This window comes from Eschrichtius robustus, chromosome 6 (assembly GCF_028021215.1).
Source record: "Eschrichtius robustus isolate mEscRob2 chromosome 6, mEscRob2.pri, whole genome shotgun sequence".
In the NCBI taxonomy this organism is placed as follows: Eukaryota; Metazoa; Chordata; class Mammalia; order Artiodactyla; family Eschrichtiidae; genus Eschrichtius; species Eschrichtius robustus.
This window is the reverse complement of record NC_090829.1, coordinates 81,248,203-81,261,823: the sequence shown is the minus strand read 5'-3', so window position 1 is coordinate 81,261,823 and position 13,621 is coordinate 81,248,203. Positions and strand designations below refer to the sequence as shown.

General features: G+C 45.6%; 1 protein-coding gene across 1 annotated transcript in view; it reads left to right on the top strand.

The window, feature by feature from the left end:
- The window catches only part of ARHGAP31 (Rho GTPase activating protein 31), a 117,176-nt gene that overhangs the window by 90,388 nt on the left and 13,167 nt on the right, over window positions 1-13,621 (top strand). Inside the window, exons 9-11 of the mRNA XM_068546698.1 lie at window positions 2,290-2,352; window positions 3,982-4,557; window positions 11,415-11,692. Of these exons, the coding sequence (XP_068402799.1) occupies window positions 2,290-2,352; window positions 3,982-4,557; window positions 11,415-11,692 (917 nt within the window). The remainder of the gene's footprint in view (window positions 1-2,289; window positions 2,353-3,981; window positions 4,558-11,414; window positions 11,693-13,621) is intronic.

The window sequence follows — 13,621 nt, the reverse complement described above, 5'->3', positions numbered from 1 at the left end:
TATTGACCGAATGGAGATGCATAAACTTTGGAGCCTCCCAGACACTGGTGTACTGGAATTTGTATATTATCAAACAGGAAGATTCCAGGGAACCCTCCAAAGTGAACTCCTTTGAGGAGGGAAATAAAGCCATAGAGATAAACCGAGAGAGGGGAACCCAAGGACCCAAAGAAAACTGGTGGATGCATTTCCATGAGGCCAAGGTCCCAGACAGAAAAATATAATCTAAATACAGTTAGCCCTCCATATCCGCAAATGCAGGACCTATAGATAGGGAAGGCCGACTGCAGTACACCATTTACATAAGGATCTTGAGCATCCATGGATTTTGGTATCTGTGGCAGTCCTGGAACCAGTCCCCTAAAAATACCAAGGACGATTGTGTAGTCATAGGCCAAGGAGTCCTGAGTGCTTAGTTTCTATCCAGACAAGGAGCCAGGGAATTCTTGGAGACTGTTCCCAAAAGCAGCTACTGTGGCCACCAGGACCAGAAGGAGCTGTGTTGTCAGAAAGAGGGTCCAGCAGGAAAGGTGAACACTGATGGCCCTGCAACCAGAACTCTTACCCATCCTCCGTGACCCTCAGTGACACCTGGTCACTACCCCTGAAGGGTGATACATGAAACCCAGAGGGAGGCCAAGAAATGCAGCTCTTGGAAAACGAAGGCAAAATCTTGTCTCAGAATACACGAACAGGGAGTTCCCTGGTGGTCTAGTGGTTAGGATTCGGCACTTTCACTGCCATGGCCTGGGTTCAGTCCCTGGACAGGGAACTGAGATCCCGCAAGCCACATGGTATGGCCAAAAAAAAAAAAAAGAATACACGAATGAAGGGAGGCTGGCCAGGCAGTTTTAGAAGTCATTTTGTAAACTTGTGGGAATAGTCAATCTTCCAAGAATGAGAATTCTGGCTTACCTCTGGAAGTAAGGAGGTGGAAGGCAATCTTGGCGTCACCAAGGCTTTGGGTGAACGTTGCTGTGTCCTTCCAGAGCCCAGTGGGACCCAGGCAGAGAGAAGCCCTGAGCCTGGGAGGCCAAGAGGCTAATTCAGAGCCTCTCAGAAGGAGCAGGGTTTGGAGCAAGAAGGAAAAAAGGAACTTTAAAAGAGGGACAAAGCAAGTGTGAGTTAGGGCCCGATTTGGGTCAGGGCCAACACTGAGTGCTTCCTTTAGAACCATCTCTTGGGTTTACCCTTGTTGCTGAGCCCTAGTTTATCTTGAGTAACATCAACAACAACAATAAACAATAGTTACTCCTTCTTGAGCATTTACTCTATTCTAGATTAATGCAACCTATTTTATATGCACTACTCATTTCATCCTCACAACAGCTCTACGGTTCCTCCTTTTCATGCCAAAAAACTGAAGTTTCCAAAAGGTAAGTTGCTTCTCTGAGGTCACACAGCCCAAAAGTGGGAGAATTGGGATTCAAAGCCAGATCTGCCTGGATCCAGAGTTACCCTAAAGCCACAAGTCCTGGGGCTCCCGGTCAGCTTCTAAATTGCCCTCTCTCCCCTCCTAGCAAGTTTGCCCTGGAAGCCTTCCTGAAAAGACATGATGGTGTTCGTGAAAGTGCCTAAGCCTATGCCTGAGATAATAAGTTTTTATTTATTTAAACCATACTCTTCTGAAAACCTACTTGGGTGGCTTACAAAGATGCATAGAGTCCACCAGGCACACAGCAGGGGCTCAGAAAAGGTTCGTGTGGTTGGGATCTGCTCCAGGGTGAGGCTGGTGGGTGAGAGCATTGGGGGAGCAACAAGGCTGCAGACGTCAAGGAGCAGAGCTGCACGTGGAGAAAGGTGACACACGGGAGAAAGGGAGAAAAGTACCCCTGGGCTCTTTCTCACCTGTTGTACCAAATCCCTCGGTGTTGAGCGATGTGGCTGCAGCCAAGAATTCTGCTCTCTGGCCTGTCAAATAGGAGGGGTTGCCTGGAGCCCCATGGATTCTACTCCATGGATGAGTCTTTGAGTCTTTTCTGTACAATAAAATCGGGTTCAGGACTCCTCATTTGCTTATAGCTATGTGACAAAATTGTAATTTACCTTTATCTGTAAAATGTTAATAAACCTTTGATCTACAAATGCCCTATTTTTATAAGGTCAGTCCCACCAAGAAAGTAGGAACGTCTAAGGTGGAGTGGGGAATGTTTTCCAAAGGGGAAAATTACAAATACTTGAAAAACTTTCCTAAAGAAATTTCTTTTTTGTACTTACAGCCTGACCTATTGTTCTAAACACTTTCTCCGAACAAGCATTCATCAGGGATATTTTTTCTTTTGTCCTTAGTGGAAAAGGCTACTATCCGACCAGCTAAAAGCATGGACTCGCTGTGCTCAGTGCCCGTGGAAGGTGAGATTTTTCAGTTGGATTTGGAACTGGGGATTACAACTGGGAGACTGGCGCTCCCACACCAGACTTCCCTTCCTAAACCGCAGACCCTGCTCATCTCCAGTCATGGCCACACACAATCCACCAGGCCCAGATCCCTCCCTGACCTTCCGGAACTCAAGGGGCGCACACAGCCCTTGCAGTAACCTCCCCTACTCCACGAGGCCTCTTTCTCCAGCCTGTCTCCCCACAGCTGGAGACAGCAGCCTCCTTGCATTCAATCCTGAGCCAGGTAAAAGGTCAACACCTGAAAACTAAGGCAGAAGAGGCTCCCCCTGGGGCATAAAGAAGAGTTTTGAATTTAGGTGTTTCCATAGGCATTAGCTTCATTGTGTTTGTCACGTCATGATTTTGAGTTGGTAGATTCATTCATTCCTTCATTCATCAATAAACACTGACAGGCACCAGCCTGGCACGTAGCTGGTCATTGCTGGTTGGAGCAGATATACGTACAGGTGCATGCCAGGTGACACCCATCACCAAAGCGGCACCTCACCATGTTAGTTCTTACAGCTCCAGCCTTAAGGGCTGACTTGCCTGTAGCCCTTGCTTCTCTGTTTTTGTTAAGCAGCCAACAAGCACTTCTACAACTGGCAAGACACAGGGCTTCCCTAGCAGCAGACTGTTTAAACTCCCCTATGATTGTACCATGACTTTCGAATCCGTTTAATACAAGATATGTTGCTCTTTGATAAATGAGGCAGCCTGAAACAAAACAGAAAATCTTTAGAACAACTTTCAAAAAATAATACTAAACTTGTAAAGTATTCAATGAGATCTTTTTAAGCTGGCTCAATCCTTTTAGCATTTTCTCACCTTTATATTCATCAGTTTGCTTGGTTTTGAAACCTCTTGGGGGCAGTTCTCGCCCAGTTTGGCAGGATTTAATATTTCAAAAGCTAAAAAACAAAACAAAAAAAAAACCCACCAAAAGCTAGGTCACCACTTCGTGGGCATTGGGCAGGTTATCTCACAACTGTGCTTTCTAACATTTAGTTCATTTGCATTTCTAGTTTCTCATCCTCTGAATCAGCAGGAGGAAGCCTGGGAAAAGGCGGAAAGGTCTAGCTGAGAACAGCATTTGTTTCCTTGCTGGGAAATCAAACCCCTGTTTGGGTCCATCTGCCAGAGAAGACTTAAAACAATAAGTTTTAAAGTTTTAAAATGAAACAAGATTCTGTTACTTTGGCCTTTTTATCTTCATTCTGAGCAAACATCATTCTGTCATCTCCCATCTTCTTTTTATTTTTTCATGATCCACATTTAATGCTTGGTGGATGACTGCTCTATTTAGCAATTTCAGCAGTGTCTTTCTTTTGGAAACTGCTCTACCTGCAAAGTTTAAAACAGATACATATGATACAACAAAATGGTTCTATCAGGGCATTATGACAAAATTCTGTGCACATAAGGAGATGTTTCCTCTTGTCAACCAAATGTTATGTATCTGTCTTTATTAGGATAGCTATGCCCTTATTATCATGCTATGCCTTTCCAATATGCAAGTATTGTGTGCCTGCCCTTACTGGAAGGCTGCTCAGTGATATGTGTGCTCAGGCTGCTGACCACGTTTGTTTGCTTTTTCACTAGGGAAAGAAACCAAAGGAAATTTCAATCGAACAGTCACCACTGGTGGATTTTTCATCCCAGCAGCGAAAATGCACTCGACTAACACTGGCAGCTCTTGTGACCTCAGCAAGCAAGAGGGCGAGTGGGGCCAGGAGGGGATGCCGGTGGGGGCCGAGGGGGGCTTTGACGTGAGCAGTGACCGAAGCCAGCTGCAGGGCGCTCAGGCTCGGGCCCCACCTGAGCAGCTGAAGGTGTTCCGACCCGTCGAGGATCCCGAGAGCGAGCAAACAGCCCCGAAGATGCTGGGCATGTTCTACACCTCAAACGACGGCCCCAGCAAATCTGTCTTTACCAGCAGCCTCTTCCAGATGGAGCCCTCTCCCCGTCACCAGCGCAAGGCCCTGAACATCTCCAAGCCCTTTGCTGTGTCCGTGCCACTCCGCGTGTCAGCCGTCATCAGCACCAACAGCACCCCATGCAGAACCCCCCCAAAGGAGCTACAGTCTCTTTCCAGCCTGGAAGAGTTTTCTTTCCAGGGCTCAGAGAGTGGAGATTGGCCTGAAGAGGAGAAGCCACTGGGAGTTGAGACTTCTACAGGTAAAGCAAGGGAGAGGGTCTCTTTCCATTGCAAGAGAGGAAAAACCAGACTTAAACAGAGTTTGCAAGGCAATGTAGTAAAGTGGTTAAGACTGCGGGCTCTGGAGCCAGACTGCCTGGTACAAGTATAAGCTCAGCCATTTTGCTGTACAATCTTCAGCAAGTTAACATAACCACTCCGTGCTTCAGCTTCTTGATCTGTACAATAGGGATAATGTTAATATTAAGTTGTGAATATTAAATTAGTTAATAGATGTAAAGCTATCAGAACAGGGTCTCATACACAGTAAGTACTCAGTAAACGTAAGGCAGGAGGGAAAGCTCACGGAATGGAATGCAGAGCTGGAACTGGGGATTCAACTCTTCCAGACACAATCCACCCATCCCACATTTCTACCTCACATCTGCAGAGAACATGGCTAGCAGCCCTAGCGGTGAGAAAGAGTATCCTCCTCCCAACTTCCTTTTTAAAAAAACACAGGGAGATCTCTGTGTTTGGGCCACATGCTTGGGTCACATGCCCAGCCTTGGACCAGTCACTGTTGCCAGACTAATAGGATTCTAAGATTGGCCAAGTGAGAGTCCCTGGGCCATCTCTGGAGTGAGAACCAACAACCAACTGTGAGCCACACAAAAGGGAAGTAATGAGAGCCTCAGAGGAAAAGATGGCTGAGAGATAAACCAATAAATGCTCATTGTGGTTTAAGAATATTTCTATTTCAATTAATATCAGCTAAACCCACGCACCTATAGTCACCTAATCTATGACAAAGGAGGCAAGAATATACAATGGAGAAAGACAGTCTCTTCAATAAGTGGTGCTGGGAAAACTGGACAGCTAACATGTAAAATAGAATGAAATTAGAACACTCCCTAACACCATACACAAAAATAAAAATTAATATATGCTACCTTTTTCTGATCACCTATCATGGTGTCAGGCACTGTCCTAAGTGTTCTACATGTATTATTGCATTTCTTCTCACCACAACTCCATGAGGTATAGGTAGTTACTATTATCCCCCTTTGCTTAGAGAGGAATCTATTAACTTGCCCGAGGACTCATAGCAAGGAAGTGTAAAAGCCAGGATTTTAATCCAGATTTTAAAAAATCCATGCTTTTAAGCATTCTGCCATGATCCCTCACGTGTTTGCTGTGGGCTGTAGAGTTAAAACGATTGTTAAGATGCAATCCCTTCCCCCAGCAAGCTCACAAACTAGGAAGGGAAACTGAAACTCTGCACCCACCTGCAGCACAGGGTCAGCTTGTGGAAGTAGCCTAACACCCTCCTTGGGCTTTTTTTTTTTTTAATTGAAGTATAGTTGATTTACAATGTTGTGTTCATTTCTGCTGTACAGCAAAGTGATTCAGTTATACACATATATATACACACACATTCTTTTTTTATATTCTTTTCCATTTGGTTTATCACAGGAAATTGAATATAGTTCTCTGTGATATACAGTAGGACCTTGTTGTTATTCATCCTATATATCATAGCTTACATCTACTAAACCTAAGCTCCCGCTCCATCCCTGCCCCAACCCCTCCCCCTTGGCAACCCCAAGTCTGTTCTCTGTGCCTGTGAGTCTGTTTCTGTTTTGTAGATAAGTTCATTTGTGTCATATTTTAGATTCCACATATAAGTGATATCATATGGTGTTTGTCTTTCTCTTTCTGACTTACTTCACTTAGTATGATAATCTCTAGTTGCTTCCATGTTGCTGCAAATGGCATTATTTTGTGTGTTTTTTTATGGCCGAGTAGTATTCCATTGTATATGTATACCACATCTTTATCCATTCATCTGTCGATGGACATTTAGGTTGTTTCCATGTCTTGGCTATTGTAAATAGTGCTGCTATGAACGTAGTGGTGCGTGTATCTTTTTGAATTAGAGTTTTGTCTGGATATGTGCTCCTTTGGGCTTTTTGAATGAGGGAGAGCGTAAGTACCCAAAGTATCATGAAAGCGGTGTTCAGAAAGGACTTCAGTGGCATCTAAAAGAAGCAGCCCTCTCAGGAGGATTCCAGGAACACTTCTCAGAAGTGGTGACATTTGGGCCTTCATAAATGGGTAGGACTTCCAAATGCAGAAAAGATGGAAAAGGGCATAATGGGCTGAGAGGTGCTGACTGTTGTGAGAAGTGTATAGGTTTTGGACCCCAGCTGGGCAGATTCAGATCCGAGCTTCACCACTTTGGGGCAGTGTGACAGCTGGTTGGTACCTCTGAGCCTGTTTCTCTTCTGCAAAGCAGGGATGGCTCCTATCTCAAGGGCTGGGATGAGGTCTGCATGGGAAAATATTCATGAAATGCCTGCTCAGGGTGTGGCCCTCAGAAGATGCTCAGTAAACATCAGTCCCTTTCCCCTCCCCCTTCCCTTCAGGATGGGGCACAAGAGGAGCAAAAACGTAGGGGAATTAAGTGATGCCCTGTCTGGAGAATGCTCCATGGGCTGCTGTGGGTGGAAGAGAGTGAGGGTTAGAAGAGGAAGCGCAGCCTTTGAGGAAAAAAGTGTTTCCAAAGACTTTTATGTGATTGGCTGTCCTTTCCAAAAGAGAAGGTCCCCAGGCCCCAAGGGGTCTTTGGCAGACAGTCTGTTACTTTTTTTCCCTCTCTCCTTCCTTCTCTCTGTAATTCAGAATACCCAGTCTGTATCAAATTGGTCTTGGAAAGACACTGATGGAGACTCCAGTCTGCTTCCCTGACTGTGATTAGTGGCAGCCAGGGCAGAACAAGGGACCCTGGGGGAGGCAGCCACGTGGACCTAGGACCAATGGCCAGAGGGAGATGCCAAAAGTTTCAGCGACATCGGAGGGCCCCTCACCTTTCTCTCTGATGGAGTTAGGTTAACGTAGGTTACTTATCTTCTTCCATAATTATTCCAAATGAAGAACTTCACCTTCCTTAATAAATTATTTTTTCCTTCTTTTGTACAGTAGCAATAGATGAAAGAAATAGAATTAAAGACAATTTTCCAGGTTACCTGATTCAAATTTTTAGTCACTCTGCTCAAACCCGTTCTTCTACTTTTGGCCAAACTAGGCAAAATTCCAGTGCAACCCAAAAAGTAAGAGATACCAAGTAAGTATTGCACTATAACTAAAGTGTTGAAAGTTAGATTATTGATCCTTTGAATGAAAAAAAAAAAAGGATTATTCAATTAGTCATAATAATTAATTGTCTGACTTCTACCTGATTCAAGGCTACGTCTTGGTAACCTCCATCCTTGGGTTGGGGGGCGGGGGAGGAAAGGACCACAAACTGGATCCTTCTGAAAGGGCTGACTTACAAGCTACAACTAACACTCTCTGGGTCCCCTTCTAGAAATGCTTATTAGAGGGAGGTCAGAGTAACCATATAAATTTAAGGAGGCCTGATCAATCAAACTCCAGAATTACCCTAAGAGATATTAGGAGTTACCTCATTCTTCTACTGAAGAATGTACAAAAGAATTCTTTTAAATAGTTATATTTTAGTGCATCTGAAACAGGAGTCTACCTACAGAAATATGTTTTGCCTACCTCATAAACCCAAGGTTCTGTTAGTTAAGGTACAGGCCAAGCTGCTGTAACACAGAGAACAAAACACAGTGGCTCAAACAAGATGGGAGTTGGTTTCTATCTTGCATATCAGAGGTAGGTGGAAGCGCTCAGGGAGACGCTCTGGGGTCCCAGGTTCCTTCAGCCATCCCCAGGGGTGTTGTTCCTGCCTGTGTGGTCCAAGTGAGCGCAACAACCCCCCATCACCACATTCCTGCCTGCGGGAAGGGGGTCAGGGGAGGCGCCGAAGCAGCTTCCACTGAAGGGTGGACCCAGAGGTTGCACCCATCACTTCCACCTCCATCCCATCTGCCAAAACTCACGTGGCCATGCTGACCTTCAAGGGAGGCTGAGAAGCATCGCTGGCTGCATGGCCAGGTACCTAGCGAAACCTGAGCGGCAGGGAAGGTTCTATTTCAAAATGAGGAAGAGAATGGATACTAGGGGACGTTAGGAGTCTCCGTCTCCATGGTCACCCACTTCATGCATAAAGCATCCCATGCTGGGAACCTGACAATGCCCTTCCCTTCTGAGCTACAGAGACTCTTTTATAGCTTACAAGTATCCAGCAACCACATGTACTGGACTCTTAGGCCCTTAGAAGATAGTTTCTAGACATAGATGCTGCCTCTGTCCTGAGGAACTTAACCCAGGGATGGGCACCACATACAAGTGAAAAGAAAATGGTAACCTGATGGCTTGGCACCGCACGGGTTATTACAGTGAGTGCTGAAGGAAGTGGAGGGAAGGAGAGCGTGGTCTGGGGAGGCTCCAAAAGAGGTGTTATTAGGTTAGCGTCTTGAAGACTGGGTTAGAGTCGAGTCTCAGGGAGGACCAGAGCGGGGGAGTATAAGGCCTGTCAGGGGTGGCAGGTCTGCTCAGTGTCACGCAGGGGAGTGGGGGAAGAGTGGATGTGTGGCTGAGCCAGAGTGAGGAGGGCTTTGAGCAGGACAGTGAGTGATCTGAACAAGCTCACATGTCATGCAGACCCTTCCTCCACTCCTCACTTCAAGAGTCCACAGTCAATGAATGGAAGACCCTGAGCTTTACAAAAAGAGACACTGGCAAACATCCAACTAAGAGTTCTTGGTAAAATGGGAAAAAAACACTTTAAAAAAAAATCACTGACGCATTACCCTTTTACCCAGAAGTTTCACTTCCAAGAATTTATTCTAAATAAATAGCTGCCCAAGTACAAAATGTGTATGCGTATCACGGCATTATTTGTAATGGCAAAAAACAGGAAACAATCCAAATGTCCACCTTTAGGAGATGGATTGAATAACTAAGGTGCATCACTCACAGTTGAGTCCCATGGAGTCCATAGTTTTGTGGGCCCAGCACCATTTCCTCAAACTCTTGTTCATCTGCGGGGGACAGTTTCTTTGCACACAGAAGGCATTGTGTCTGAAGTGTCTGCCTTGTGTTTCTGGTTTTCTGCCTCGGGGCTTTTTCTGAAGGGAGGAACTCACCCAGCCCTTGCTCAGGAAAGCCCAGAAGTATATGGAGAGTTAACTGAGGCAGCTCTCACCCAATAGGAGATGGGAGTCAGGGGATTAATGCCCCAGCCGTACACCCTTTGGTGGAATAACTATGGGGCGCATTCCTCGTGGTTCTTCAGAGGGTCACCAGGGACTGAGTTCTGGTTGCTCACTGTGGTAACCACTTATTGATTTTTCCTCCATCACCGTCTCACCTCCTCACTCCTGCTTCCTGGGACCACCTTTCAAATAAGCTACCTGCTGCCAGGACCTTGGCTCAGGCTCTACTTTGAGGGGAACTCAAACTAGCCCACATCCTAAAGAAACAGTTAACCTACTTATATTACTAATATGGCATAGATTTCAACATATGTTCTTAAGTGAAAAAAATGCAAATCATGGAACAGTATAAATCACAGGCTATAATTTGTGTAATAAAGGTGGGGAATAAAAAATATATGGTACAAGTATCTGCTTACATATGCAAAAATGAACTATGGCAGAATAAACCAGAAACTAGTAAAAATGGTTGTCCATAGGAGACAGTGGGGGTGTGGAACAGAATGGAAACAACAGGGATGAAAGCAAAACTTCTCTGAGACCGCTTTTTTATATAATTTTAACTTTTCAACTCTGTAGTTGTTTTACATATTCAAAAATTAAGTTAAATTTCAAAAAACAAGCCTGCTAAGTGATGGGCAGAGGAAAATAGCACTTTGTCAGTTCTGAAGCATTATTAGTTCTGACATCAGAATGCTACTACTGGGTCTGATTTCAAAGCCAGCACTGTGGTCAGAGGCCTTAAGTCACCAGCATAACTAGTGGCCATGAGAAGAGTTCATTCTCAATCACTATACTTTTCTGAGCTTCTACTGTCTGTCTGACACTGTACTAAGTGCTTTGCCTCTCTAATCGACTTTATCCTCACAACAGCCCTGTAATATATTATTATATATTATTATGCCATTGTATCAAGGTTACAAGATTCATTGAGAAACTAGCATTTGAACTCAGGTTTCTTTAATTCCAATGTAAACAATAATAATATCACTGAGGATCTGCTATGTAACAAGCACTGTGCTAAGTACTGAGCCTGTAATCCTACACTGTGGAAACAGCCTTATACAGTGAAATAGGACCTTCTTCAGGCAAGGCAGTAGGGGCCAAACATGAAGTCTGCCTCGCTCTCTAGTGTCTTGGTAGATGTTTAAGATCAGAGCTTAATCACTTTAGATATAAAGATATATCCAAATTGATGTGCAGATCACCCCTGGGAAGAGTCACACGGGAAGCTGTAATCATAATCATAATACATCTTTGTAGCTTGGTGTAAATCACAGGTTTCTGTGACCTTAGGCAACAGGCAAAAGACTGGATTAGCGCCAGCTTTCTCAACCTCAGCACTATTGACATTTTGGACTCGGTAATCCTTGTCGGGGGCGGTCTTATGCTTTGCAGCATGTTTAGAAGCATTCCTGGCTTCTACCCGCTAGATGCTGGTAGCCACTCCCCACCATCCGGTTGTGAGAACCAAAAGTGTCTCCAGACATCACCAGATGTCCCCTGGAGAGGGGAGGAGCAAATGGTTGCCAATAGAAAACCACTGGACTAGACGATCTTCGAGGTCCCTCCCATCTCCAACAGTCTGAGACTCTGGGATCAGAGGACAGATCATTGGTAGGAGGAAAGGGTAAGGAATGTGAGGGAGCAGTGAGCTGGGAGAATTCCCTCCAGCCATGTGACACAGAAGTAGCCCGGGACAAAGACTGTGGGGGGAATGGCCTCTCTTGAATGGAGTCTCCTTCCACTGATAACTCTCATCCTCATTGCAGCATCTGTACCTAAGAAGGCAGCTCTTGAGAATATTAAGCCAGGACCAGATGCAGTGAGAGCACTGGAATGCAGCAAAGGCCTTCCCCAGGAGCCAGGCGGCCAACTGGAGAAGAAAACCTCAGAACACTCCCTAGGCTCTCGACATTCAAGTGAATTAGAGAAGAAGTTGGATGCAGAGAAGGCGGTGGAGGAGGGTGGAGAGACTGGCCAGGTGGAATCCAGCGCTCTGCAGGAGAGCCCTGGGGCCAGAGCCAAAGCAGTGTTTCTCCATGAGATGGTAAGGTGGACTCACTGCCCGGTCCAGCCAGTAGGGTCCTCTTTTTCCCAGGGGCTCTTGGTACAGTTTAAAGTTTTTTGTTGCTGTTGTTTGTTTTGAAGAACCAGTTTCTGCCAAAGGGACTTTAGGGCACAGCCTTCTAATCAGGTCTGGGATTTTTTTGCAGTGAACTTGTCAGGGATCCTATGGTGATACGAAGTAACCATCCAGCTCAGATTCCCTAGGACCGACTCAACTCTTAAATATTTCTGACCTGAAGTCACCATAAACCAGTAACATGTCCTGGGAATGTAATGACATTCAATCCCGGAAGCAGCACAAAACCTGCTTCTCGTATCCTGGTCCCAAACGTGATGACCATTCATGGGGGCCAGCTCTCTTCTTCCAGACATCCTGGATGGACAGTTGTCTATGTTTATCTGTAAAAATCTTCTGTAAGATTTTCAGGATCTATTCCTTCCTCCTATGGCTCTGGAGAACTTAAAACATGATGCCAGAGCACACTAAACCTTTTCCACTTTTTAGAGGTGGGATTTTCCAAGGTCTTTTGCGGGGGGGGATATTCTTGCTCAAGATGAAGTCGTGAGGAGGTTTTCCAGGGACATCCAGGGAGGAGTCTTGCATTTGGGAAATAGCTCTGTGACCTGGAGGAGTGTGCCATAGGGGAAAAGAAAACACTTTGCCTTTTAACTTGCTTCCAGGAACTTGGTTTCTGGGACACGCACAAAAGGCTTGTGGGCTGGGAGTTAGGGCAGTGCAGGCACACCACAGTGGCCTCCGGAGGGCTGAATAAGGGTTCCTGTAAGGTGTGTTTGTATTTCTAGAAGGAGAAGGTTGCAAAGAGCATTATGGGGATTGAATGTGGGGAGGGATCAAGTATGAATGACATTGCTTTGAGAAGCAGATGAAGTTAATGCTAGAAGGAGAACCAGGCTGGATTCATGGAAACAAGTAAAAGCGGCAATTCATTCATTCATTTAAAAACATGTATTAAACACCTGTTTTGTGTCAGACACTCTGCTGAGCACTGGGATCACTGCAGTGTACAAGACGGTCACCATCCCTGTCTTCCTGGAGCTGACAGCTTAGTAGGTGAAAGGTCATTAACCAAGTCTTTTCTAGGGTGATATGGAAGTATGAGTTGTGTGGGAGCATATAACAGGGGGATGCAACCTAGTCAGAGGGAGGAGGTGGGGTCACAAGGGTCAGGGAAGGCTCCTCTGAAGAATAGATATTTAGATTGAGAACTTAGCTAGGAGAAAGGGGTAGGGAGCAGAGTAGGAAGGGAGAGACTCTCAGGCAGAAAGCGTAAGATGTGCCATGAATTTGAAATGGGAAAGAGCACGAAACATTCAAGGAACAAGAACAAGGCTGGAGAACGGGAACGTGGACTAGAGAAAGTGAGGCTCAGAGCAAAGCAGGAGCCACGTCAGGCAGGGTTGCTTGGAAGGGATTTGGAGCTTAACCTAAGGGCAAAGGAAACTCTTCAGATTTGCTCAGAATTTTATCTTTTTTTTTTTTTTTTTTTTTAAGAGGTGGCCTTCGTCTTTTTCTTCTTTTTTTTTAAAAAATTATTTATTTATTTATTTATTTTTTTGGCTGTGTTGGGTCTTCGTTTCTGTGCGAGGGCTTCCTCCAGCTGCGGCAAGCGGGGGCCACTCTTCATCGCGGTGCGCGGGCCTCTCACTATCGTGGCCTCTCTTGTTGCGGAGCACAGGCTCCAGACGCGCAGGCTCAGTAGTTGTGGCTCACGGGCCTAGTTGCTCTGCGGCATGTGGGATCTTCCCAGACCAGGGCTCGAACCCGTGTCCCCTGCATTAGCAGGCAGATTCTCAACCACTGCGCCACCAGGGAAGCCAGAATTTTATCTTTTAAAGGTCACTCTATTCTGTGAGGAGAATGGCTTGGAGAAGGGCAAGACAGGAGGCA